This window comes from Zonotrichia leucophrys, chromosome 10 (genome assembly GCF_028769735.1).
Source record: "Zonotrichia leucophrys gambelii isolate GWCS_2022_RI chromosome 10, RI_Zleu_2.0, whole genome shotgun sequence".
In the NCBI taxonomy this organism is placed as follows: domain Eukaryota; kingdom Metazoa; phylum Chordata; class Aves; order Passeriformes; family Passerellidae; genus Zonotrichia; species Zonotrichia leucophrys.
The window spans coordinates 19,459,610-19,487,278 of NC_088180.1; the positions used below are offsets into that span (position 1 = coordinate 19,459,610).

General features: G+C 58.0%; 2 protein-coding genes across 3 annotated transcripts; both read left to right on the forward strand.

Moving 5' to 3' along the window:
- Window positions 1-2,237: 2,237 nt before the first annotated feature.
- NOX5 (NADPH oxidase 5) lies at window positions 2,238-18,596 on the forward strand. The gene is made up of 18 exons (XM_064722484.1): window positions 2,238-2,251; window positions 2,907-3,042; window positions 3,257-3,407; window positions 5,369-5,579; window positions 5,794-5,810; window positions 6,272-6,435; window positions 6,869-7,022; window positions 10,887-11,059; window positions 11,454-11,636; window positions 12,698-12,830; window positions 13,407-13,585; window positions 13,846-13,941; window positions 14,154-14,195; window positions 14,520-14,644; window positions 15,572-15,656; window positions 15,875-15,974; window positions 16,073-16,239; window positions 18,377-18,596. Exons 2-18 carry the CDS (start codon window positions 2,923-2,925, stop codon window positions 18,506-18,508), a joined length of 2,232 nt encoding a protein of 743 aa, XP_064578554.1. The 5' UTR covers window positions 2,238-2,251; window positions 2,907-2,922; the 3' UTR covers window positions 18,509-18,596.
- A 1,017-nt stretch (window positions 18,597-19,613) lies between these two features.
- On the forward strand, window positions 19,614-27,225 carry GLCE (glucuronic acid epimerase). 2 transcript variants are annotated; one of them, XM_064722304.1, is made up of 5 exons: window positions 19,614-19,914; window positions 20,424-20,521; window positions 21,676-22,189; window positions 24,462-24,698; window positions 25,569-27,225. In XM_064722304.1, exons 3-5 carry the CDS (start codon window positions 21,688-21,690, stop codon window positions 26,591-26,593), a joined length of 1,764 nt encoding a protein of 587 aa, XP_064578374.1. In that variant the 5' UTR covers window positions 19,614-19,914; window positions 20,424-20,521; window positions 21,676-21,687; the 3' UTR covers window positions 26,594-27,225. The 2 variants fall into 2 exon arrangements, with proteins under 2 accessions (XP_064578374.1, XP_064578373.1); XM_064722303.1 differs by lacking the exon at window positions 19,614-19,914 and having other exon boundaries at window positions 20,149-20,521.
- The last annotated feature ends 444 nt before the right edge of the window (window positions 27,226-27,669 follow it).

Genomic DNA, 27,669 nt, shown 5'->3' on the forward strand with positions numbered 1-27,669 from the left:
GGGAATTTCTGGGATTTTTCCTTCTTTATTTTTTCTGGAATTTTGAATTTTTGCGGTTGGTTTTTAGCACGAATTTTTAATGGGATTTTTTTGATTTTTCCTTTGTTTTTTCCCTTTCTTTTCCCAGGATTCCCTCCCAAATTCCATAGGAATCCTCCCATTCCTGCCCTGCATTCCTGGGGTGAATTCCCATGGAAAATCCCTGGGAATTGTTTGTTCATCCCTTAAATGTCCCTTTGTTTTCCCACACAAAGAATTCCTTCTTTTTCTTAGGAACAACTCCCAGCTCTGCACAGCTGGGAATGGAAAAATCCCAGAATTCCCCAAATTCCCACCCTCAACATTCCCAGCTGGGGAACTTTGGGATAAAACAAATCCCTGGGATCCGGGAATTCCATGGAAAACACCCTTGGGATTCCACAAGAATTTCCAATTTGTGGTTTAACCCCTTAAAATCGGAATTTTCGCAGCATTCCAGGGAAAAAAGTGGGAAAATCTGATAAAAATAGGAGGAAAAGCTGATTTGAAGGTGAAAAACGAGGAAAAAACCTCTGGGATGGCTCAAAAATTCCATAAAATTAGTTGGAACATGTTATTCCCATTTTTTAAATATTATTGTTAAGTTTTCTTTTTCATGGAAAAATTTGTGGAATAATTGCCACATTCCTGATTTTTCTAATGGAATATTCCAAGATTTTCCTGCTTTATTGGCTTGGATTCATGGGAGAATTTGGTAAAATTGCCCCAAAAATTCAGGGTGAGTTAAAAGTCCAAGGAATTCTGGGATAATCCCTCAGAATTTAGGGAGAATGGGTGGAAAACATGGAAAAATGGAATGAATTTGAGGTAGAATCCAAGGAAAAGTTGGGAAGCGGGGGAGGTTTCCTGGGAACAACAGGGATTGAATTCCTCAGGATGAGCAAATCCCGTGGAATCCAAGGGAAAATTGGGAATGGAGCTCCCATTGCTGCCGGCCCCCATTCCCAACATTCCCACCTGGAATTCCCATTCCTTGGAGCTGGGAAAAGCCCTTTGGAGCCCCAAATCCCACATGGAGCAGGAGAATTCCCAGATTTCTCCCTATGGATGCACCTGGATATGGCACAACGAGCTGGAAAAGCAGCGGGAAAAGGAGGGAACGGCTCCATCCCGGGAAAAACCTTTGGGGATCCCAGAAATACCGGGATAAAGGCACAGAGATCCTGGGAAAAGGCTGAGTTTGGGATGGGAAAAAAGGCTGGATTTGGGATAGGAAAAGGCTGGATTTGGGATAGGACAGGGCAGGATTTGGGATGGGAAAAAAGGCTGGATTTGGGATAGGACAGGGCAGGATTTGGGATAGGACAGGGCAGGATTTGGGATGGGGAAAAAGGCTGGATTTGGGATGGGAAAAAAAGCTGGATTTGGGATAGGACAGGGCTGGATTTGGGATGGGGAAAAGGCTGGATTTGGGATAGGACAGGGCTGGATTTGGGATGGGGAAAAAAGGCTGGATTTGGGATAGGAGAGGGCAGGATTTGGGATGGGAAAAAAGGCTGGATTTGGGATAGGAGAGGGCTGGATTTGGGATAGGAGAGGGCTGGATTTGGGATAGGAGAGGGCTGGATTTGGGATGGGACAGGGCTGGATTTGGGATAGGAGAGGGCTGGATTTGGGATGGGAAAAAAAGCTGGATTTGGGATGGGACAGGGCTGGATTTGGGATAGGACAGGGCTGGATTTGGGATAGGACAGGGCTGGATTTGGGATGGGAAAAAGGCTGGATTTGGGATAGGACAGGGCTGGATTTGGGATAGGACAGGGCTGGATTTGGGATAGGACAGGGCTGGATTTGGGATAGGACAGGGCAGGATTTGGGATGGGACAGGGCTGGATTTGGGATAGGACAGGGCAGGATTTGGGATAGGACAGGGCTGGATTTGGGATAGGACAGGGCAGGATTTGGGATGGGGAAAAAGGCTGGATTCGGGATAGGACAGGGCTGGATTTAATCCAGTTTATCCCGAGATCCTGAGGGTGTTTGGATTTTCCTGGGATCAGTTCCGTGCTCCAGCAGCTCCTGGAGGTTTTTCCAAGCGGGACCCGGGGGCTCGGATGCCTCTGGAATGTGGGAATTGTGCCTGGATCTGCTCCTGACATTCCCATGGCAACCTGGTCCCAGGGGGATTCATTGTGGAGGGAATGAAAGGATGGAGGCTGGAGAAGACATTCCCGGTGTGTTCCTGACGGGCCGGAATTCCGGAGCGCATCCCGTGAACGGCGGCTCCAGATGGGTTTGGCAGGAACACAATTCCCGAGGGATGGAGGGGACAGGGAATGTCCAGTGCAGGGGTTGGCAAAGGGATAAACAACAGCTGGGAAAAGCGGGATTGGGACGGGCCACGGAGCTGGGCGGGATTTGGGAAGGGAGGGATAATGGGAATGAGGCAGGAGCAGGGATTTGGGATTTGGGATTTATCCCAGCCAGACCCATCCCTCTCCTTGGGAACACTGCGGGCTTTTCCAGGATTTCCCTTTGGAGGTGAACAGGAGAGGCTGGAAATGGGAAAAGGCTCCTGGAACATGGATTTTCCTTTGGATCCTGGGGAAATCTGGGATGCTGGGAAGCGCTGATGGATTTCATGGAGCGTGGGGGGTTGGAGGAATTTTGGAGGGCTGGGAAAGGAGGGAATGGGAATGGGGAAGGAGGGAATGGGAATGGGAGATGATCCCTGCTTGGGTTTCCTGGGAAAAATGAATCCTCAGGGATGCTCCCATGGGACCCCGTGATTATCCCAGGAACTGGGCTCAGCAGCTCCATGGAGATTTGGGATTCCATGGAATGCAGCTGATCCCTGCAGGATCCAACTTTGGGATGCTCCACGGAACGAGGCTGGGAGATCCCAAAAAAGGATTGTTGGGATTTAGGGATCGCTCCGGAACCATGGGAGCGGCGGCGGACGCGGAGTGGCTGCGCTGGGTGAGCAAGAAATTTGGGAATGTCGCTGGGAAGGAGAAGGAAATCAGCCTGGAAGAGTTCAAATCCGCGCTGCAGGTCAAGGAGGTCAGGGATCCGTGGGAAGAGGGAATGGGATCTGTGGGAAAAGGGGAGGGATCAGTGGGAATTCCCTGCTCCTTGGGAACATTCCAGGCTCCATGGGAGCATTCCCGATTCCCTGCTCCATGGGGAACATTCCCTGCTCCTTGGGAACATTCCGGGCTCCACGGGAGCATTCCCGATTCCCTGCTCCATGGGAACATTCCCGCTTTTCCTGCAGTCCTTCTTTGCCGAGAGGTTTTTTGCGCTCTTCGATTCCGACGGGAGCGGCTCCCTGAGCCGGGAGGAGCTGCTGGGATCCCTGCGCCGGCTGCTCCGCGGGAATTCCACGGAAAAGCTCCAATTCCTCTTCCAGGTGTATGACGTGGACGGTGAGAGGAGAAAAATGGGATTCGTTGGGGTTTTTTGGGATAACTTTGGGGTTTGGTCTGCTCTGAGCATCCGGCTGTGGCTGGGATGAGGCTGCTGCCCTCGTTCCATGTGGGAATGGGAAAATTCCGGTGGGAAGCCAAGGATTCCATCGGTCACAACTGAGGATTTCCCATCAGCCAGGGAGAGCAGGATCTGCTCCGCTCCAATCCCAACTCCCCATCCTGCTTTCCTGAAATTCTGGGATCGTTTGGCTTGGAAAAGCCCTCGGAGATCAAATCCAACCATTCCCACCCCCAAGTCCCCTTCCAATGGCTCCCTTTCCATGAAGGAATATTCCCAAATATCCACCCTGAACCTCCCCTGGATGCCATTCCCATTATCCTGTCCCTGGTTCCGGGGAGCACATCCTGACCCATCCAGGACTTCCCATGGAAAATCTGTAGGGCCGTGGAAAATCAGAATGGAGGTGACTCCGTAGGAATGTGGAATATTGGGATCAATCTGATCCTCCAGGGAGGAGATCCTGACCCACCCAGGGTTTTCCTCCCTGCGAGGAAAATTCCTGGATTAGGACTGGAAAATTGGGATGGAAGTGAATTCATAGGGCTGTGGAATATTGGGGTGGAGGTGACTCCATGGGGCTGTGGGATATCGGGGTGGAGGTGACTCTGTAGGACTGGAATACCCAGATGGAGGTGGCTCTGTGGGGCTGTAAAATACTGGCATGGAGGTGACTCCATAGGACTGGAATATCGGGATGGAGATTACTTTGTACAGCTGTGGGATATTGGGATGGAGGTGACTCCATGGGGCTGTGGGATATCGGGATGGAGGTGACTCCGTATGGCTGTGGGATATCAGGGTGGAGGTGACTCCATGGGGCTGTGGGATATCGGGATGGAGGTGACAGTAGGACTGGAATACCCAGATGGAGGTGACTCCATATGGCTGTGGGATATCGGGACGGAGGTGACTCCATAAAGCTGTGGGATATCAGGATTTAAGTGACTCCATGGGGCTGTGGGATATCAGGATGGAGATGACTCTGTACGGCAGTGGGATATCGGGATGGAGGTGACTCCATAGGGCTGTGGGATATCAGGATGGAGATGACCCCGTAGGACTGTGGGATATCGGGATTTAAGTCACTCCATGGGTCTGTGGGATATCGGGATGGAGATGACTCCGTACGGCTGTGGGATATCGGGATGGAGGTGACTCTGTACGGCAGTGGGATATCGGGATGGAGGTGACTCCATGGGGCTGTGGGATATCGGGATGGAGATGACTCCGTATGGCTGTGGGATATCGGGATGGAGATGACTCCGTGGGGCTGTGGGATATCGGGATGGAGATGACTCCGTATGGCTGTGGGATATTGGGATGGAGGTGACTCCATGGGGCTGTGGGATATCGGGATGGAGATGACTCTGTACGGCAGTGGGATATCGGGATAGAGGTGACTCCATGGGGCTGTGGGATATCGGGATGGAGATGACTCCGTAGGGCTGTGGGATATCAGGATTTAAGTCACTCCGTATGGCTGTGGGATATCAGGATGGAGGTGACTCTGTACGGCAGTGGGATATCGGGATGGAGATGACTCCATAGGGCTGTGGGATATCGGGATGGAGGTGACTCCGTATGGCTGTGGGATATCGGGATGGAGGTGACTCCGTATGGCTGTGGGATATCGGGATGGAGATGACTCTGTACGGCAGTGGGATATCGGGACGGAGGTGACTCCGTACAGCTGTGGGATATTGGGATGGAGGTGACTCCATAGGGCTGTGGGATATCAGGATGGAGGTGACTCTGTACAGCAGTGGGATATTGGGATAGAGGTGACTCCATGGGGCTGTGGGGTATCGGGACGGAGGTGACTCCGTACAGCTGTGCGATATTGGGATGAAGGTGACTCCGTAGGGCTGTGGGATATCGGGACTCTCCCGGTTTCCAGGCAGCGGCTCCATCGATGCCGAGGAGCTGCGGGTGGTGCTCCGGGGGTGTCTCCGGGAGAGCTCCCTGGCCCTTCCCGAGGAGCGGCTCGGGGCGCTGAGCCAGGCCCTGCTCCAGGCCCTGGACCGCGACCACAGCGGCTCCATCACCTTCCCGGAGCTCCGGGAGCAGCTGGAAGCGTTCCCGGAACTCCTGGAGAGCCTGAGCATCAGGTGGGGAGGGGAACGCTGGGAAAGGATTCCATGGGGAGCCCACAGTGGGGCTGGGAGCAGCTGGAGAGGTTTGGGATTGGATCAGGGGTGGGTTGGGATGGGTTGGGATGGTTTGGAATGGGGGCAGCATTTGGATCAGAGGTGGGTTGGGATGGGGCAGGGTTTGGATTTTGGGATGGATGCAGGGATGCTGCCACTCTGGCTGTAAGGCCAGGTACAACCCCGGGCTGGGTACTGCTCCAGCTCCCCATTCCCCATCCAAACACCCCCAAATTCCCATCCAAACCCCAATTCCCATTTTCCCAGTGCTGCCAGCTGGCTGAAGCCCCCCAGTCCCAGCCCTGCTGTGCCCTGGCTGTGCTGCTGTTCCCGGGAATCCCACGATGATCAGCGGCCCTGGCTGTGCTGCTGTTCCCGGGAATCCCACGATGATCAGCGGCCCTGGCTGTGCTGCTTTTCCCGGGAATCCCACGATGATCAGCGGCCCGGGATGTGCCGCTTTTCCCGGGAAGCCCACGATGATCAGCGGCCCTGGCTGTGCTGCTGTTCCCGGGAATCCCGCGATGATCAGCGGCCCTGGCTGTGCTGCTGTTCCCGGGAATCCCACGATGATCAGCGGCCCTGGCTGTGCTGCTGTTCCCGGGAATCCCACGATGATCAGCGGCCCGGGATGTGCCGCTTTTCCCGGGAAGCCCACGAGGATCAGCGGGCCCGGCTGTGCTGCCTGGGGGCCTGGGTCGCCGCCACGGCGCTCCTGCTCGCCCTGGGGGCTCTGTGGCACCGGGAGCGCGGCCCGGCCCTGGCGCTGGCCCGGGGCTGCGGGCAGAGCCTCAACCTCAACTGCGCCCTGCTGGCCGTGAGTGCCCCGCGACACCGGGGGGACACCGGGGGACACCGGGGGACACGGAGGGGAGGGAGCAGGAAAGGCCGGGAGGGTCTGGGATAGCCAGGAGGGATGCTGGCCCAAAGTTTCCTGTTGTCCCCGGCGTTTTCCATGGTCCCCCAACATTTCCCGTTCCCCCTGGGATTTCCCACTGTCCCCCAGCATTTCCCGTTCTCCCTGGGATTTCCCATTGTCCCCCAGCATTTCCCGTTCCCTTCAGAATTCCCCATTGTCTCCCCAACATTTCCCATTGCCCGGGAATCTCCCAGTCCCTCCCATTTCCATTTGCCCCCTGGAATCCCCGGGTGCCCTGGCCCCTCTCCTCGCCCCTGTCCCCTCCCTCACCTCCGTCCCTGTCCCTGCCCCGTCCCCGCTGTCCCTGCCCTGTCGCTGTCGCTGTCGCCAGGCGCTGATGCTGCGGCGCTCTCTGACCTGGCTGCGCTCCACGCCGCTGGCGGAGCTGTTCCCGCTGGAGCTGCACGTGCGGGGCCACGAGCGCGTGGGACACCTGGTGCTGGCCCTGGGGACCGCGCACGCGGGGGCACACCTGGCACAGGCCGGTCAGTGACAGGGGACACACCTGGCACAGGCCGGTCAGTGACACAGGGCATGGGGACACACCTGGCACAGGCCGGTCAGTGACAGGGGACATGGGGACACACCTGGCACACGCCGGTCAGTGACAAGGGACACACCTGGCACACGCCGGTCAGTGACAGGGGACACACCTGGCACAGTGGCACAGGCCGGTCAGTGACAGGGGACATGGGGACACACCTGGCACACGCCGGTCAGTGACACAGGGTATGGGGACATGGGGACACACCTGGCACACGCCGGTCAGTGACACAGGGCATGGGGACACACCTGGCACAGGCCGGTCAGTGACAGGTGACACAGGGACACACCTGGCACAGGCCAGTCAGTGACAGGGGGCACACCTGGCACACGCTGGTCAGTGACACAGGACACGGGGGCACACCTGGCACACGCCGGTCAGTGAGAGGGGGCACGGGGACACACCTGGCACACGCCGATCAGTGACAGGGGACACACCTGGCACAGGCCAGTCAGTGACAGGGACACGGGGGCACACCTGGCACAGGCTGGTCAGTGACAGGGGACACGGGGGCACACCTGGCACACGCTGGTCAGTGACAGGGGACATGGGGACACACCTGGCACAGGCCAGTCAGTGACAGGGGGCACGGGGACACACCTGGCACAGGTCGGTCAGTGACAGGGGACACACCTGGCACAGGCCGGTCAGTGACAGGGGACACACCTGGCACAGGCCGGTCAGTGACAGGGGACACGGGGGCACACCTGGCACAGGCCGGTCACTGACAGGGGGCACACCTGGCACAGGCCGGTCAGTGACAGGGGACACGGGGACACACCTGGCACAGACCGGTCAGTGACAGGGACACACCTGGCACAGGCCGATCAGTGACAGGGGACACACCTGGCACAGGCCGGTCAGTGACAGGGGACACACCTGGCACAGGCCGGTCAGTGACACAGGACACGGGGACACACCTGGCACAGGCCGGTCAGTGACAGGGGACACGGGACACACCTGGCACACGCCAGTCAGTGACACAGGGACACACCTGGCACACGCCGGTCAGTGACACAGGGACACACCTGGCACAGGCCGGTCAGTGACACAGGGACACACCTGGCACAGGCCGGTCAGTGACACAGGGACACACCTGGCACACGCCGGTCAGTGACAAGGGACACACCTGGCACACGCCGGTCAGTGACACAGGGACACACCTGGCACAGGCCGGTCAGTGACAGGGGGCACACCTGGCACAGGCCGGTCAGTGACACAGGGCATGGGGACATGGGGACACACCTGGCACACGCCAGTCAGTGATAGGGGGCACGGGGGCACACCTGGCACACGCCGGTCAGTGAGAGGGGACACACCTGGCACAGGCCGGTCAGTGACACGGGGACACACCTGGCACACGCCGGTCAGTGACAGGGGACACACCTGGCACAGGCCGGTCAGTAACAGGGGACACCGGGGCACACGGGGACACACCTGGCACAGGCCGGTCAGTAACAGGGGACACCGGGGCACACCTGGCACAGGCCGGTCAGTGACAGGGGACACACCTGGCAACACGCCGGTCAGTGACAGGGGACACACCTGGCACACGCCGGTCAGTGACAGGGGGCACAGGGACACACCTGGCACACGCCGGTCAGTGACAAGGGGCACACCTGGCACAGGCCGGTCAGTAACAGGGGACACCGGGGCACACCTGGCACAGGCCGGTCAGTGACAGGGGACACGGGGACACACCTGGCACAGGCCGGTCAGTGACAGAGGACACACCTGGCACACGCCGGTCAGTGACACAGGGTATGGGGACACACCTGGCACACGCTGGTCAGTGACAAGGGGCACACCTGGCACAGCGCCGTCAGTGACAGGGGACATGGGGACACACCTGGCACACGCCGGTCAGTGACAGGGGACACACCTGGCACAGTGGCACAGGCCGGTCAGTGACAGGGGACATGGGGACACACCTGGCACAGGCCGGTCAGTGACAGGGGACACACCTGGCACACGCCGGTCAGTGACAAGGGACATGGGGACACACCTGGCACACGCTGGTCAGTGACAGGGGACACGGGGGCGCACCTGGCACAGGCCAGTCAGTGACAAGGGACACAGGGACACACCTGGCACAGGCCGGTCAGTGACACAGGGCATGGGGACATGGGGACACACCTGGCACAGGCCGGTCAGTGACAGGGGACACGGGGACACACCTGGCACAGGCCGGTCAGTGACAGGGGACATGGGGACACACCTGGCACAGGTCGGTCAGTGACAGGGGGCACACCTGGCACAGGCCGGTCAGTGACAGGGGACACACCTGGCACACGCCGGTCAGTGACACAGGGCATGGGGACACACCTGGCACAGGCCGGTCAGTGACAGGTGACACAGGGACACACCTGGCACAGGCCAGTCAGTGACAGGGGGCACACCTGGCACACGCCAGTCAGTGACAGGGGACATGGGGACACACCTGGCACAGGCCGGTCAGTGACAGGGGACACACCTGGCACACGCCGGTCAGTGACAGGGGACACACCTGGCACAGTGGCACAGGCCGGTCAGTGACAGGGGACACGGGGACACACCTGGCACAGGCCGGTCAGTGACAGGGGACACGGGGACAGGGAGCCCAGGGATGGGGGAACATGGCCCGGGATCCCATGGAAGGGGTGCCCAAGGACGGGGGAGATGCCCCGGAGAAGGGGTGGCCGTGCCGGGAGGGCTCCGAGGGCACGGGCGGGGACAGGGACAGGGGCAAAGCGCGGGACATGGGCCAGGCAGGGCAGGGCACGGGCAGCAGCCGCGGGCTGTGATCCCCCTCTAGCGGCTCCGGCCGGACAGCCGAGGTCCCGAGCGGGATCCCAATCCCACATCCCCAAATCCCGGCACCCCGCATTCCCAAATCCCGGCACCCCGCATCCCCAAATCCCGGCACCCCCGTTCCCAAACCCGCACCCCGCCCAAAATTCCCAAACCCCGGCACCCCGCATTCCCAAATCCCCGCACCCCACATCCCAGATCCCGGCACCCCGCTTCCCAAATCCCGGCACCCCACGTTCCCAAATCCCGGCACCCCACGTTCCCAAATCCCGGCACCCCGCATTCCCAAATCCCGGCACCCCGCATTCCCAAATCCCACATCCCCAAATCCCGGCACCCCACATCCCCAAATCCCGGCACCCCGCATTCCCAAATCCCCGCACCCCGCATCCCCAAATCCCGGCACCCCGCATCCCCAAATCCCGGCACCCCACATCCCCAAATCCCGGCACCCCGCATTCCCAAATCCCGGCACCCCGCATTCCCAAATCCCGGCACCCCGCATCCCCAAATCCCGGCACCCCACGTTCCCAAATCCCGGCACCCCGCATTCCCAAATCCCCGCACCCCGCATTCCCAAATCCCGGCACCCCGCATCCCCAAATCCCGGCACCCCGCATTCCCAAATCCCGCACCCCGCATCCCCAAATCTCCGCACCCGCATCCCCAAATCCCGGCACCCCGCATTCCCAAATCCCGGCACCCCGCGTTCCCAAATCCCGCACCCCGCATTCCCAAATCCCGGCACCCCGCATTCCCAAATCCCGGCACCGCACATCCCAAATCCCGCACCTCACGTTCCCAAATCCCGCACCCCGCATCCCCAAATCCCGGCACCCCGCATCCCCAAATCCCGGCACCCCGCATTCCCAAATCCCGCACCCCACACCCCGGTACCCCCAGTCCCCATCCCAGAGCGGTGCCAGGGCTCTCCCCGCTCTGCTCCCGTGCCAGCACCCCCGGGCCATTCCCGGCAGGGTGGCGGGGCCGCGCTGAGCCGTGCCCGTGTCCGCAGGGCTGGCACGGCGGGACTGGCTCGCGGCCCTGGGCGAGTACGTGCGGCGGGCGCGGCCGGGCGCGGGTGGCATTGGTGGCACTGCCCCGCAGAGCGGGCTGGCGCTGCTGGCGCTGCTCCTGGCCATGCTCGCCTGCTCCAGCCCCTGCGTGCGCCGCGGCGGCCACTTCGAGGTGATCCCATGGGAATTCCCGGCTGGAATGGCGGGGGTGCCCTGGTGGGAAGGGGGTGCCCGTCCTGGTGCTGCCCCGTGGGAGCCCTGGGCACGCCACACTCGCAATTCGGGGTTCCTGGGATTTGCTTCCCCACGGGGATATTGGGATGGGATTCCCAGAGAAGCTCTGGGTGCCCCTGGATCCCTGGGAGTGTCCATGGAGCAATGTGGGATAGAGGGAGGTGTTGGGATTGGAACTGCATGGGTTTAAGGTCCTTTCCAAGCCAAATCCCAGAGTCCAACATTCCCTTGTGCTGCCTTTTCCCACTGGGATACCCAGACAGCCCCACAAGGAAGCACCATTTGGGTCCAGCCCTTCCCATTCCCATTCCTACCCCCATTCCCATTCCCAGGTTTTTTACTGGAGCCACCTCTCCTACATCCCCGTGTGGCTCCTGCTGCTCCTGCACGGTCCCCACTTCTGGAAGTGGTTCCTGATTCCCGGCTCCCTCTTTGTGCTGGAGAAGGTTCTGGGCTGGGCGTGGCGCCGGGCGGGGGATCTGCACATCCTGGAGGCCAAGCTGCTGCCCTCCAAGGTGGGAGTAAATCCCAAATACCCCAAATCCAATCTATCCAAATCCCAAACCTAGCATCGTCCCACATCCCAAACATCCCACACCCCCAAACCCCATCCATTATCCCAAATCCCACCCATCTGCTGCCCTTTGGAGGGGGCATCCATCCATCCATCCACCCATCCACCCATCCATCCATCCATCCGTCCATCCATCCATCCATCCATCCATCCATCCATCCATCCCACCCATCCATCCATCCATCCATCCATCCATCCATCCATCCATCCATCCATCCACCATCCATCCATCCCATCCATCCATCCACCATCCATCCACCATCCATCCATCCATCCATCCATCCATCCATCATCCATCCATCCATCCATCCATCCACCATCCATCCATCCACCCATCCACCCATCCATCCCATCCATCCATCCATCCATCCACCATCCATCCATCCATCCATCCATCCCATCCACTCCATCCATCCATCCATCCATCCATCCATCCATCCATCCACCCATCCACCCATCCATCCCATCCACTCCATCCATCCCATCCATCCATCCATCCATCCATCCATCCATCCATCCCATCCATCCCATCCATCCATCCACCCATCCACCCATCCATCCATCCATCCGTCCACCCATCCATCCATCCATCCATCCATCCATCCATCCATCTCAAACCCCACTATCCCAAATCCCACTATCCCACCTCCTCCTGGCACTCTGACAGTGAAAGAACAAACAAACAAACAAATGCGGAATAGCTGGAGGTGGCAGAGGGAGGCCAAAGGAATTCCTTTATTTCCAAGCCTTTTTCCCAATTTTTTAAAATGAAAACTCATGGAAAAGCCGAAGCAGAACAAAAACTCCTGGAACTCGGAATTTTTTTCCCCAAATCCCGTAATTTGAGCCCAGTCTGAACTGGGATTTTGCGCAACCCAAACTGGGCGGGGAATGGGGAACAAACCCAACGGGGGGGGCAGAACCCGGAATTTCCGCTGCACAGAATCCAGCAGGGGACATCCTTTGGGCATTCCCGGTTTTCCTGCTCCCGTTCTCCCGCAGGTGACCCACCTGGTGATCCAGAGGCCGAAATCCTTCCGCTTCCAGCCGGGGGATTACGTCTACCTGAACGTGCCGGCCATCGCCGCCTACGAGTGGCACCCCTTCTCCATCAGCAGCGCCCCGGAGCAGCCAGGTTCCTCCTGCTCCCTGCAAATCCCCCTGGAATTTTCCCTTAACATCCCTGGGATCTGTTTCTCACCCCTGGGATCTGTTTCCTACCCTTGGGATCTGTTTTTCATCCCCAGGATCTGTGATCCACCTCTGGGATCTGTTTCCCATCCCTGGAATGTTTTCCATCCCTGAGATCTGTTTTCCATCCCTGGGACCTGTTTTCCCACCCAGGATCCATTTCCCATCCTTGGAATCTGTTTTCCATCCCCAGGATCTGCTTCCCACCCTTGGGATATGTTTCCCATCCCTGGAATATTTCCCACCCTCAGGATCCATTTCCCACCCCCGGGATCTGTTTCCCACCCTTGGGATTTCTTTTCCCACCCCTGGGATCTGTTTCCCATCCCTGGAATGTTTCCCACCCCCAGGATCCATTTCCCAACCCCAGGATCTGTTTTCCGTGCCCACAGTGACGTTTTTCCAGCTCAGATGGGGCTTGGAGCGAGCCGGGCTATGGGAGGCGGTTCCATGGGATGAGTTGGGTTTGAAGTTCTTCCCAATCCAGAGAATTCCAGGATTTTGGGATTGATCCCCACAGAAACCCTCTGGCTGCACATCCGGGCGCGGGGCCAATGGACCACCAAGCTCTACGAGTACTTCCAGCAGCTGGAATTGCACGGCCCGGAGCCGAATCCACCCGGGAAGAGCCGCAGGGAGTGGAGGAGCCGGCACTGGGAACAGGTGGGATTGGGATCGGAGCAAGGGGATGGATGTGGAGTGGATCCCATGGGATCATCCCAGCTGGGGAATCCCTCGGGATGAACATTCCCTGCTTGTCCAGCCTTGAAGGATTTGTGTCCCGTGGAATGGGAATTTGTGCTCTGTGGAATGGGATTTGGGATGGATGGATGGGATGGTGGGATTTGGGACTGATGGGATTTTCTGCCCCATGAAATGGGAATTCCTGTGACTCTGCTGGAGGCCCAGCAGATCCCAGGAGCGGTGATCCCAGTGCTGATTCCAGCCTTGGTTCCCAGGAAGGATCTGTGGCCTCGGGCAGGGATGGAGCCGTGGAGCTGACGGCGTTCCGAGCCTCCGGAGCTGCTTTCCCGGAAAAGGACCCGGAGCAGGGGGTGAGCACTGCCCCCATCCCGGGCACAGGGACTGGATCCCAAATGGGACAAAACTCCTTGAAATCTCCTCTTTGGGAAGAAATTCCTTGGATATTATTGCAGCATTGACAGCGGGAATTGTGTGTGTGCAGCCCAGTGGGAAAACGCCCAAATCCAGGGAATTTTGGGAGTGCTTGGGAAGGGGGGATGATCACTGCTCCCCTCTCCTGCAGGACACCGGGCCTGGGGAGAGCCAGCGGAGCTGCAGCGTCAAGGTGAGGATGTTCCCACCTTTCCTGGATCCTGGGAAATGGGCTGGGATCAGCGTTCCCACCATCCCATCCACGCTCCTGCCATCCCATCCCCATTCCCAGCTGCTCCACCCCTGGATCCCTGTGCCTGGATGATCCCACCTGAGGCTGATCCAAACCCGGCCCTGCTGAAAATCTCCAGTCCTTCCCACTCATTCCTTGCTCCCACAAAACCCTGGGAAGATCCCAAATTCCAGGATCCCCTTTGTGCCTTTCTCCTCCACCCGGGAGCTGCTCCAGCCCCTGGAAGGGCTGGATCTGACCCTGGAAGTGCTGGATCTGTCCCAGTGCTTCCTGGACGGTCCCTACGGAACGCCGAGCCGGCGGATCTTCACCTCGGAGCACGCCGTTCTCATCGGGGCCGGCATCGGGATCACCCCCTTCGCCTCCATCCTGCAGAGCATCATGATCCGGTGGGTCCCCAGGAATCTGGGATGCCTGGGTGGAGCTGTCATCCAACCCTCGATCCTTGGGATTCTGTCCTTGGGATTCATTCCCACGAGCACAGGTGGGGCCTCTCCTGGTGCCAGGGTTTTCCTTGGGGATTTGGGCTGGGGGAAAGGCGCTGGAGGGAGATTGGCTGTGGGCAGGCAGGGAGGGAAGGGGCAGGAATGGGAATGAATGAGCAGGAATGGGAAGGAATGGGAATGAATGAGCAGGAATGGGCAGGAATGGGAAGGAAGGGGAAGGAATGGGCAGGAAGGAGCAGGAATAGGAAGGAAAAGATAGAAAGGGACAGGAATGAGCAGGAATGGGAAGGAAGGGGCAGGAAGGAGCAGGAATGGGAAGAAGAGAGCAGGAATGGGAAGAAGAGAGCAGGAATGGGAAGAAGGAGCAGGAATGGGAATGAAGGAGCAGGAATGGGAAGGATGGGGAAGGAAAAGATAGAAAGGGACAGGAATGAGCAGGAATGGGAAGGAAGGGGCAGGAAGGAGCAGGAATGGGAAGAAGGGAGCAGGAATGGGAAGAAGAGAGCAGGAATGGGAAAGAAGGGAGCAGGAATGGGAAGAAGAGAGCAGGAATGGGAATGAAGGAGCAGGAATGGGAAGAAGGGAGCAGGAATGGGAATGAAGGAGCAGAAATGGGCAGGAAGGAGCAGAAATGGGAAGGAAGGGAAGGAAAAGATAGAAAGGGACAGGAATGAGCAGGAATGGGAAGGAAGGAGCAGGAATGGGAAGGAAGGAGCAGGAATGGGAAAGAAGGAGCAGGAATGGGAAGGAAGGAGCAGAAATGGGAAGGAAGGGGAAGGAAAAGCTAGAAAGGGACAGGAATGAGCAGGAATGGGAAGGAAGGGGCAGGAATAGGAAGGAATGAGCAGGAAATGCTGCTCCCCCGCGCAGGTACCGGCGGCGGAAGCAGAGCTGCCCCAGCTGCCATTTCTCCTGGAGCGAGGAACGGACAGATGAGGAGATGACGCTCCGGAAGGTGGGAACAGGAATGGGAGCAAGAGGGGATGTGGGATCCAGGCTTGGCCTGGCCTGGGGCTGCAGGGTGCTGGGGTAGAGAGCCTGGGAGCATCCCTCAAACCCAGGAGGTTTGGGATTGGGGGCTGGATCTGGTGATGGGATCTGGTATCAGGATCTGGTATTGTGACCTGGCAGGATCCAGTGAGATCCCAAGGCGAGGCTTTCCCGCCCTGCCAGGTGGATTTCATCTGGATCACGCGGGACCAGCAGCACCTGCAGTGGTTCCTGGGCCTCCTGGCCAAGCTGGAGGCGGAGCAGGCGGAGCTGGAGGCGGGAGGTGAGCGGGAGAGCGCGGCATCATTCCCGGGAACACCCCCAGCCCAACGCCGGCCCTGGAGCGGGGCAGGTCCCGGTGGGAACGGCTGGGATTGGCAGGGAAGTTCCTGGAGCTGCAGCTGTACATGACCTCGGCGCTGGGCAGGGGCGATGTGAAGGCGCTGGGGCTGCAGCTGGCCCTGGACCTGCTGGCGGAGCGGGAGCAGCGCGATTCCATCTCCGGGCTGCGCTGCCGCACCCGGCCCGGCCGCCCCGACTGGGAACAGGTCCGGGAACGGGAGATGCGCAATGGGAATGGCGGGCAGGGGGAGCGGGGCCAAGGGAGGGAGCAGGGCATGGGGGAATGGGATCATGGATCAGGGAATGGGAGCAGGGAATGGGATCATGGATCAGGGAATGGGAGCAGAGAACTGGGGCATAGGATCATGGAATGGGATCATGGAATCGGGAATGGGAGTGAATGGCGGAATGGGAGGGATCATGGATCAGGGATAGGGAATCAGATGGGACGGGAATGGTGATCGGAGGGATGATGGGTAATGAATAGGGAATGGAATGGAGATAGGATCGAAGAACTGGGGAAGGATCTTGGAAGGATCAGGAATGGGGAATGGAGCAGGAATGGGATCAGAGAATGGGAATGGGATCAGGGACATGGAATGGATCAGGAGAATGGAGAGGAACTGGGCATCGGATTGGGATCGGAGATGGCCAGGGAATGGAATGGATAGATTGGGGAATGGGAAGGGGATGTGGATAGGATCAGAGGAACGGGAACGGGGATCATGGAAGGATCAGGAATCAGGAGATGGGAATCATGGAATTCGGGAATGGGGATCATGGAAACTTGAGAATGGATCATGGAATGGGATAATGGAATTGGGAAATGGGATCATGGAATAGGATCAGAACTGGAGAATGGGATCATGGAATCCTGCAATGAGATCAGAGAACTTGGGGAATGGGATCATGGAACTGGGGAAGGGAAGGGAATGGATCAGGGATGGGAATCATGGAATGGGATGAGAATTGGGAATGGATCATGGGAATGGGAATGGAATTGGGAAATGGGAATGGATAGGCAAAACTGGAGAATGGGATCGTGGAATCCTGCAATGAGATCAGAGAACTTGGGGAATGGGACCATGGAACTGGGGAATGAGATCATGGAATAGGATCAGAGAATTGGGGAATGGAGTCATGGAATGGGATGCAGGGAATCGGATTGGGTCATGGAATGGGAAGAAAATGGGAATGGGATCATGGAATGGAATGGGAATAGGAACTGGATGGAATGGATCAGAAATCAATGAATGGTCAGGATCTGAATGAATCAGGAACTTATGAACATATGGGGAATGGATAGGGAATCAGGAATGGGAATGGCAGGACATGGATCAGGACTGGAGAACTGGGGAATGGGATCAATGGAATGGGAATGGAACGGATAGGAATGGAATGGGTTGCGAGAAGTGGGGATGATCCAGTCCAATCTGAATGGGACAGGAATCGGAGTCATGGGTTGGGATAGGAATTGGGGAACGTGGCATCACGATATGTGGATGGGCTCGGAATCATGATGGGATGGATGGAGGGATCCCGGAATGGTGACATATCAAGCGTGGGCCCAGGGAGATGGGATGGAAAGGGAAGGGAAAAGGGGAAGGGAAGGAGGGAAGGAGGAAGGGAAGGGAAGGGAAGGAAGGGAAGGAAGGGAAAGGGAAGGGAAGGGAAGGAAAGGGGAAAGGAAAGGAAGGAAAGGAAGGGAAAGGAAAGGGAAGGAAAGGGAAAGAGGAAAGAGGAAGAGGAAGGGAAAGAGGGGAAAAAGGAAGGAGAAGAAGGAAGGAAGGAAAGGAAAGGGAAGGAAGGGAAGGAAGAAGGAGGAAAGGAGGAAGGAAGGGAGGGGAAGAGGGAAGGAGGAAGAGGGAAGGAGAAGGAAAGAGGGAAAGAAGGGAAGGAAAGGAAAGGGGAAGTTGAGGTGTGACGGGGAGGAGGCGGGCGGGGTTTTTGGGATGGGGCGCATCGGGGATGCGAATGGTCGTACAGGAAGGAAAGGAATGAGGAAGGAAGACGGGAATGGCAGGACAGGAAAGGAGGAAATGGGGTTGGAAGCCTAGGAAAGAAAGGAATAAAGGAAAAGTGGGAAATGGATATGGATGAGGAATATGGGGAAAGGGGAAGTGGGGTACATGGAGAGATCAGCTAGGCAAGAAAAGGAAAATGGGATGGGAAAGGTGGAAGGAGGTCTGCAAAGGAACGCGGGGAGGAATGGGTTTCCTGGGAATAAGGAGGACAGGAATGGAGTGGGAGGCATGGAAACAATTCATGCTGGAATTCCGATTTTACTTTTCCAGGCTGGATGCGCAGAAGAGGAAGGCAGGCGGGTCGCGGATCCCGTTGCAGGTGTTCGCGCGGGTGGCGGCGGAGCGGCGCGGCGCGGTCGCGGTGTTCCTGTGCGGGTCGGCGGGGCTGGCCCGGGCCATCCGCCGGCACTGCCGCCGCTTCGGCTTCCGCTTCCACCGGGAGAACTTCTGAGAGAGCCCGAACGCCAGCCGGGATCTGCGGCCGGCAGCGGGAATGGGGCTTTGGGAACGCTCCCTTCGGAAAAGCACGGGAATAAATCGAGAAAATGTGGGAATGTTTCCTTTGGATCTGAGGAATAATTGAGGGAAAGGTGGGAATGTTTCCTTTGGATCTGAGGAATAATTGAGGGAAAGGTGGGAATGTCGAGGTTCATGGAAGCAATTCCAGCTCCTTGGCAAAACCAAGGAAAAACTGGGATGGGAATCAGTGTGTGACAGATGCTGTCCTGCCCAACCCGGAATCTACGCTGGATTCGGATTGAGTTTCCTGGTGAATCAAGGGGATCCAGGAATCAGGAGCTGGTGAGGCCATGGATAACAATTCCATGCTTGGAATTCCTGATTTTCCACCCTTTTCCAGGCCTGGGATCTGCTCCAAAGCAGCAGCTCCTGGTGGGTGAGGCACAGAATTCCCGGGTTAGCATTGGATTGGGATTATATCAGGTTTACCCAGGTTCTGTTGGGTTTATCCCGACCCGGGTGGTTTTTTAGGGATGGAGGATCAGGAATTTGTGTGGAATCAGGGAATTGTTTCTGTTGGAAAAGCCCTTGGAGATCCCGGACTCCAACCACACCACTGTCCCCAGGTGCCACATCCAAAGGGTTCCAATCCCTCCGGGATGTGACTCCAGCCCTGCCTGGCAGCTCCTCCGTGCCTGGAGCTTTTCCAGGTGGGAATTTTCCAGGTGGGAATTTTCCCAACATTCCCAAACCTCCCCCGGCGCAACCGCTGCCCCGCCCCCCCTCCGCTCTCCCTGAGCCTCCCTGCCCAGCCCGCCGCTCTCTCGGTCCCTTTCATCAGTTACTCATTAATTTTTCATTAATTATTCATTAATCCCCGTTAATTATCGCGATCAAAGCCGCCGCCTCACGCGGCCCCGCCACGTGACCACGCTGTGGGCGGGGCATCGCTCAGCCAATCCGCGGCGCGCTCCGCCCGGAAGCCCCGCCCCTCAAACGCGCGCTTCTGATTGGTCGCCGCCGCTCTCGCGGGAAGCCGGGGCGGGGCCGCTCCCGCCGCTCCCCCCCGGCCGCGCCGGTGCCAGCGGGGGCTGCGGCGGAGCCGGGGCCCCGCGCGGGTGCGAGCGGCTCCCGCAGCGCTCCCGGTACCTCCGGAGCCACCGGGGCAGCGGCGCCTCCTCCCCGCCCCTCCCCGCCCCGCCCTACCCTACCCGGCGCCGTTGTGGCGGCGGCACCGCCGCGCCGCGCTTTCCCATTGGCTGGCGCCCGGCGCTCGCGCCGCCCCCCGAGCGCTCCCATTGGCCGCGACGCGCGAGGGCGGAGCCCCGGCGCGGCCCCTCCGTGCTCCCCCCGCTGCCCCGCGCGGGGGTTCCGCCGCCCGCCAGGCCCTGGGCGCAGGTGAGGAGCGGGCCGGGATTCCCGGGAATTCCCGGGATAACGGGAATGATGGGAATGACGGGAATGGTGGGGATCATGGCAGCGGAAGAGAGGGAGGGCAGCGCGGTTACCCGGGCTGGGCGTGCTCGGGCCGCCTCGGGGTTGCTGCCGGAGCCTGGAATGAGGGAACGGGAGCGGTGGGAATTCGGGAATTTGGGCTGGGAATTCGGGAATGCGGGCTGGAATGTGCAGGAATATGGGATATGGGCTGGGGGAATGTGGAGTGCAGGAACGGCGGCTCTGGGATTCGGGAATATGGGATCCGGAATTCCTGGGATTCCCTGAGGATTTTCCTGGAATTCTGAAGCGTTTCCAGGGAATCAGAGGAGTTTGCCGGGAACACCAGGATTTCCCTGGGAATGTCAGGGTTTTCCTGGAATTCAGAGGAGTTTGCTGGGAGTACCAGGATTTCCCAGGAAAAGCTCCATCTGGGGCTGCTCCAGCTCCATTTTTCCCGGTTTTCCCTGCAGGAATCCCAAGAGGAATCCGTAAATCACGGGATTTTTTTCCTCTGGAAGCTCGAGATGCGTTAGAATTCCAAGAATTCCCAGAATCCCCTTTCCCTAAGGTAAGAGCAGAGCTGCTTTTCCCCATTCCTGTTTATTCCCGGCTCTGCTGGGATCCCTGGAGTTCCTGTCCCAACCTGGATCCCACATTTCCCTGATTCCCGGGAATGTTGGCACTGACCCTGGACAGGGACGCCATTCCCATCCAGGAAAGCTCAAATCCATGTCCTGATCCCGTTTTTCCATGGTTTTTCTGGGAATGTTCCACCATGAGTGCCATTCCCAGCTGGAACATCCCAAATCTCCCTCCAGATCCTGTTTTTCCATGTTTTCCCAGGAATGTAGGACTATGTGCTGACCATTCCTATCCAGAACCTCCCAAATCCTTCTCCTGATCCCATTTTTCCATGTTTTTCCCATGTTTTCCCAGGAATGCAGCACCATGAGTGCGATTCCCATCTGGAACATCCCAGATTTCCCTCCTGATCCTATTTTTCCCTGTTTTCCCAGGACTGCAGGACTGTGTGTTGATCATTCCCTTCTGGAACATCCCAAACCTCTGCCCTGATCCCGTTTTCCCATGTTTTCCCATGTTTTTCCACATTTTCCCACGTTTTCCCCTGTTTCCCCAGGAAGGCAGCACCATGTCCTGACCATTCCCATCTGGAACACCCCAAATCCTCTCCTAATCCCATTTTTCCCTGTTTTTTCTCTGTTTTTCCCAGGAATTCTGCACCATGAGTGCCATTACCATCAGGACCACCCCAAATCCCTCTCCTGATCAAGTTTTTCCCTGTTTTCCCCTGTTTTTCCCAAGAATGCAGCACCATGTGCTGCCTGGCCTCACCACCATGACCATTCCCATCAGGAACACCCCAAATCCCTCTCCTGATCCCGTTTTTCCATGTTTTTCCCTGTTGTTTTTCCCAGGAATGCAGCACCATGCGCTGCCTGGCCCTGTTACCATGACCACACCCCAAACCCCTCTCCTGATCCCGTTTTTCCATGTTTTTCCCAGGAATGCAGCACCATGCGCTGCCTGACCCTATCACCCTGATATTCCCATCAGGAACACCCCAAATCCCTCTCCTGATCCCGTTTTTCCATGTTTTTCCCAGGAATGCAGCACCATGCGCTGCCTGGCCCTGTTACCATGACCAAACCCCAAATCCCTCTCCTGATCCCGTTTTTCCATGTTTTTCCATGTTTTTCCCAGGAATGCAGCACCATGCGCTGCCTGGCCCGCCTCAGCTCCAAGGCACTCCTGGTGCTCTGCTCCCTCCTGGCTCTGCTCTCGCTGCTGCTCTGGACCCGCTGCTCCCACCGCCCCCCGCCCGCCCCGCGCCCCCCGGAGCACCCCGGCGTTGCCGACAGCGAGGAGGCCTCGCCCCAGGACGCCCCCCGAGCCCCGGGAATGCCGGGAAGCGCCGGGAGGGCGGCGGCGGGGCCGCGCTACGAGGAGATCGACTGCGTCATCAACGAGGAGCAGACGGTGAAGGGGCGGCGCGAGGGCAGCGAGGTGTTCCTGCCCTTCAGCTGGGTGGAGAAATACTTCCAGGTGTACGGGCGCATCGCCCAGGCTGAGGGCGGCGAGAGGTTCGAGTTCTCGCACAGCTACTCCAAGGTGTACGCGCAGCGCGCGCCCTACCGGCCCGACGGCGTCTTCATGTCCTTCGAGGGCTACAACGTGGAGCTGCGCGACAGGGTCAAGTGCATCAGCGGCGTGGAGGGTGAGGGGCTGGGGTCTTTGGGGTTGGGATGAGCCCTGAAATCTCCTGGAAGTGCTCCGTGAAATGTGCTGGAAGTGCTCCATAAAATGTGCTGGAAGTGCTCTGTGAAATGTGCTGGAAGTGCGAAATGACCTGGATGGGAATGGGGGGGATGACACGGTCAAGTGCGTCAGTGGCGTGGAGGGTGAGGGACTGGGGTCTTTGGGGTTGGGATGATCCTTAAAATCTCCTGGAAGTGCTCTGTGAAATGTGCTGGAAGTGCGAAATGACCTGGATGGGAATGGGGGGGATGACACGGTCAAGTGCCTCAGTGGTGTAGAGGGTGAGGGACTGGGCATTCCTGGGAATTTTTGGGGTTGGGATGATCCGTGAAATTTCCTGGAAGTGCTCTGTGAAATGTGCTGGAAGTGTGAAATGACCTGGATGGGAATGGGGGGGATGACACGGTCAAGGGCATCAGTGGCGTGGAGGGTGAGGGACTGGGGTCTTTGGGGTTGGGATGATCCTTAAAATCTGCTGGAAGTGCTCCGTGAAATGTCCTGGAAGTGCTCTGTGAAATGTGCTGGAAGTGCGAAATGACCTGGGTGTTCTGGTGGGAATGTAGGAACGGTGATAGGGACAAGTGCGTCAGCGGCGTGGAGGGTGAGGGGCTGGGGTCTTTGGGGTTGGGATGAGCCCTGACATCTCCTGGAAGTGCTCCGTGAAATCTCCTGGAAGTGCTCTGCAAAACGTGCTGGAAGTGCTCCGTGAAATGTGCTGGAAGTGCGAAATGACCTGGATGGGAATGGGGGGGGATGACACGGTCAAGGGCATCAGTGGTGTGGAGGGTGAGGGGCTGGGGTCTTTGGGGTTGGGATGATCCTTAAAATCTCCTGGAAGTGCTCTGTGAAATGTGCTGGAAGTGTGAAATGACCTGGGTGTTCCAGTGGGAATGTAGGAATGGTGATAGGGACAAGTGTGTCAGTGGCATGGAGGGTGAGGGACTGGGTGTTCCCCACGGAGAATCTTTGGGGTTGGGATGAACATCTCCTGGAAGTGCTCTGTAAAACATGCTGGAAGTGCTCCGTGAAATGTGCTGGAAGTGCGAAATGACCTGGGTGTTCTGGTGGGAATGTAGGAATGGTGATAGGGACAAGTGCGTCAGTGGCGTGGAGGGTGAGGGCCTGGGCATTCCTGGGAATTTTTGGGGTTGGGATGATCCTTAAAATCTCCTGGAAGTGCTCTGTGAAATGTGCTGGAAGTGCTTCGTAAAATGTGCTGGAAGTGCAGAGTGACCTGGGTGTTCTGGTGGGAATGTGGGAGTGGTGGTAGGGTCAAGAGCATCAGTGGTGTGGAAGGTGGGAGGCAGAGGATTCCCAGGAATTTTTGAGATTGGGACGAGCCTGAAGGTATCCTGAAAGTGCTCCTGAAAATATGCTGGAAGTGTGAAGTGACCTGGATTTGGGGATGGGAATGTGGGAATGGGGGTGGCACCGTCAAGGTCTGTGGCAGGGTCAGGTGCATCAGTGGTGTGCAGCGTGGGTTTTGCTGGGAAAGCAGAGGATTCCCAGCAATTTTTGGGATTGGGATGATCCTTAAAATGTGCTGGAAGTACAGAGTGACCTGGATGTTCTGGTAGGAATGTGGGAATGGGAGTGGCACTGGCAAGGTCTGTGACAGGGTCAAGGGCATCAGCAGAGTAGAAGGTTTTTTGGGATTGGGATGATCCTGAAAATCTGCTGGAAGTTCTCCTTAAAATGTGCTGGAAGTGTGAAGTGACCTGGATTTGGTGCTGGGAATGTGGGAATGGGGTTTAGTGGTGGCACCTTGGGCCTTGGGATCATCAGGGATGAGTTGGATGGAACAGGACACAGGGAATGGCTCCCACTGCCAGAGGGCAGGGATGGATGGGATTTCGGGAAGGAATTCCTGGCTGGGCTGGAATTCCCAGAGAAGCCGTGGCTGCCCCTGGATCCCGGGAATGTCCAATGCCAGCTTGGAGCACCCTGGGATTGTGGAAGTGTCCCTACCCTTGGTAGGGGTGGAATGGGGTGGGATTGAGGTTCCCTTGCACCCAACCCATTCCACAATTCCATAAAAGTTGGGAAGACCATGCCAGGAATTCCTCTGCCAGCTAAAACCGCGGAATTCTGGATTTTATTGAAAAGGGCCCAACCTCCTCCTTCCCTCTAACCTCCAACAGCATTGATGGAGCTCCCGGAATTCTGGGGTGCAGAGGAGGACTTTTCCCCTCATTCCAACGCTTTTTTCCATGTGTTTTTTTTCCGGTCAGGAGTTCCTCTCTCCACGCAGTGGGGCCCTCAGGGCTACTTCTACCCCATCCAGATCGCCCAGTACGGGCTGAGCCACTACAGCAAGAACCTGACGGAGAAGGCGCCGCACGTGGAGGTGTACGAGACGGCCGGGGACGGCAGCGGGAGCGGGGAGTGGACGGTGCCCAAGGGCTGCTCCCTCTCCACCGTCTGGGACAAGAGCCGGCTCAGCGGCGTCAAGCACTTCTCCTGCCCAGGTGGGCGGTGGAGCAGGGAGCGGGAATGGTTGGGAATTGTGGGGTTTTGTTTGGCCTTTGTTCCCAGTGCTTGATTCCAGTCCTTCGTTCCCAGTCCTTCATTGCCAATCTCTTGTTCCCCACCCGTTTAATTTCTAGTCCTTCATTCTCAGTCTTTCATTCATCTTCATCCTTTCATTCCCAATCCTTTTCATTCCAGCTCATTCCTTCCTCTTCACTCTTCATCCTTTTCATTCTGCATCCTTATTATTCCCAATCCTTTGTTCCCAATCCTTCATTCTCAGTCCTTCCTTCCCCATCTTTATTCCCATTCCTCCATTCCCCATCCTTTTCATTCCCAGTCCTCCATTCCCCATCCTTTTCATTCTTTATCCTTCATTCCCAGTCCTCCATTCCCCATCCTGTTTTCATTCTTTATTGTCCCTCATTCTCCATTCCTCTCCATTCCCATTTTGTTCCATCCTCCATTTCCATCCTTTTCATTCCCAGTCCTCCATTCTCCATCCTTTTTGTTCCCAGTCTCCCATCCTTCATCCCATTCCATTTTTGTTAGTCATTCCCATATTCTCCCATTTCTCCATTCCTCCTTTTGTTCCCAGTCCTCCATTCCCCATCCTTTTCATTCCCAATTCTCCATTCTCCATCCTTTTTGTTCCCAGTCCTCCATTCCCCATCCATTTCATTCCTCATCCTTCATTCCCAATCCAATCAGGTGAAACAGCCCAGAAACGTTGAATTATTGAAGGGCTGCTCTAAAAGCTTTGGAATCCCTCCCGGGAGCGGGGATGGCCTCTGGAATCCTCTCCAGCCCTTTGGAAGCGGGAATCTTTCCGTGCTGAGCGAGCCTTTTCCGGGGTTGCTTTTTTGCAGAGAGCTCCGAGGGCGTCTCCCTGGAGCTCAACAACGGCCGGGATTTCATCATCTCCTTCGACCTGAAGCTGCTGAGCAACGGCAGCGTGTCCGTGGTGCTGGAGACCACGGAGAGGAACCAGCTCTTCACCGTGCACTACGTGTCCAGCACGCAGCTCATCGCCCTCAGGGACAGGGACATCTTCTACGGCATCGGGGCGCGCAGCAGCTGGAGCACGCTGACGCGGGACCTGCTGACGGACCTGCGCAAGGGCGTGGGGCTCTCCAACACCAAGGCGGTGAAGCAGACCAAGATCATGCCCAAGAGGGTGCTGCGCTTGGTGGCCAAGGGCCGCGGCTTCCTGGACAACGTCACCATCTCGGCCACGGCCCACATGGCCGCCTTCTTTGCCGCCAGCCGCTGGCTGCTGCGCAACCAGGACGAGCGCGGCGGCTGGCCCATCATGGTCACCAGGAAGCTGGGGGAAGGCTTCAGGTCCCTGGATCCGGGCTGGTACTCGGCCATGGCGCAGGGCCAGGCCATGTCCACGCTGGTCAGGGCCTACCAGCTGACCAAGGAGCCGGCGTTCCTGGGCGCGGCGCTGCGGGCCACGGCGCCCTTCAAGCTGCCGGCGGAGCAGCGCGGCGTCAAGGCGGTGTTCATGAACCGGCACGACTGGTACGAGGAGTACCCCACCACGCCCAGCTCCTTCGTGCTCAACGGCTTCATGTACTCCCTGATCGGCCTCTACGACCTGAAGGAGACGGCCGGGGAGAAGCTGGGCAAGGAGGCGCGGCTGCTCTACGAGCGCGGCATGGAGTCGCTCAAGGCCATGCTGCCGCTCTTCGACACCGGCTCGGGCACCATCTACGACCTGCGGCACTTCATGCTGGGCACGGCGCCCAACCTGGCGCGCTGGGACTACCACACCACGCACATCAACCAGCTGCAGCTGCTGGGCTCCATCGACGACGCGCCCGTCTTCAGGGAGTTCGTCAAGAGGTGGAAGAGTTACCTGCGGGGAGGGCGGGCCAAGCACAACTGAGCTCCTCCCTGACCTCGCCGCGGTTCCGTCCCAAAATTGTGGGCCTTAAAAAAAACTGCTCCGGGGAGGGTTTGGGATGGGGACGCTCTCTCCCGCGTTGAGGTTGGGTTTTGTTGGGATTGGTTTTTCCTTTTCCAGGGAAAACGTTTGCAGAAGCCATACAAGTCTTGGAAGCGCGGTCGCTGCCTGGAGAGCTCGCCCAGGGCCTCTGGAACCGGGATTTTGTGTCCGTGTTGGAGCAGCTCCCGTGGGATGAGCGCCGTCCACGGGAATCACTCGGAGCCTGGGAGTGCGAAGCGTGGCTTTAAAGTGGGGGGGGGGGTTTCCTAGGGATTCGCTTTTTCGGGATGGAAAATCCACAGTTGGAATCTTTTGCCAGTTCTCTGCCTGGAGATCCTGGAGCTGGAGGGTTTCTTCATGGAAAACACGTGCCCGGCATCATGGAAGCACAACTGGGAGCCTGGAGCGCACAGCCCCGGGCCACCAGCACCCGTGTCCCCTCGGAGCTGGGATCCTTATCCTGGTGTCCCCTCGGAGCTGGGATCCCTTATCCCGGTCACTGGAATTCCCTCAGAGCTGGGATCCTGATCCCTTATCCTGGTGTCCCCTTGGAGCTGGGATCCCTGTCCTGGTGTCCCTGGAGCTGGATCCTTATCCTGGTGTCCCCTCGGAGCTGGGATCCCTTATCCCGGTCACTGGAATTCCCTCAGAGCTGGGATCCTTATCCTGGTCACTGGAATTCCCTCAGAGCTGGGATCCTGATCCCTTATCCTGATGTCCCCTTGGAGCTGGGATCCCTTATCTTGGTGTCCCCTCAGATCTGGGATCCTGATCCCAGTCAGTGGAATTCCCTTGGAGCCGGTCCTTATCCTGGTGTCCCCTCGGAGCTGGGATCCCTATCCTGGTGTCCCCTTGAGCTGGGATCCCTGATCCTGGTCACTGGAATTCCCTCAGAGCTGGGATCCTGATCCCTTATCCTGATGTCCCCTTGGAGCTGGGATCCCTTATCTTGGTGTCCCCTCAGATCTGGGATCCTGATCCCAGTCAGTGGAATTCCCTTGGAGCCGGGATCCTTA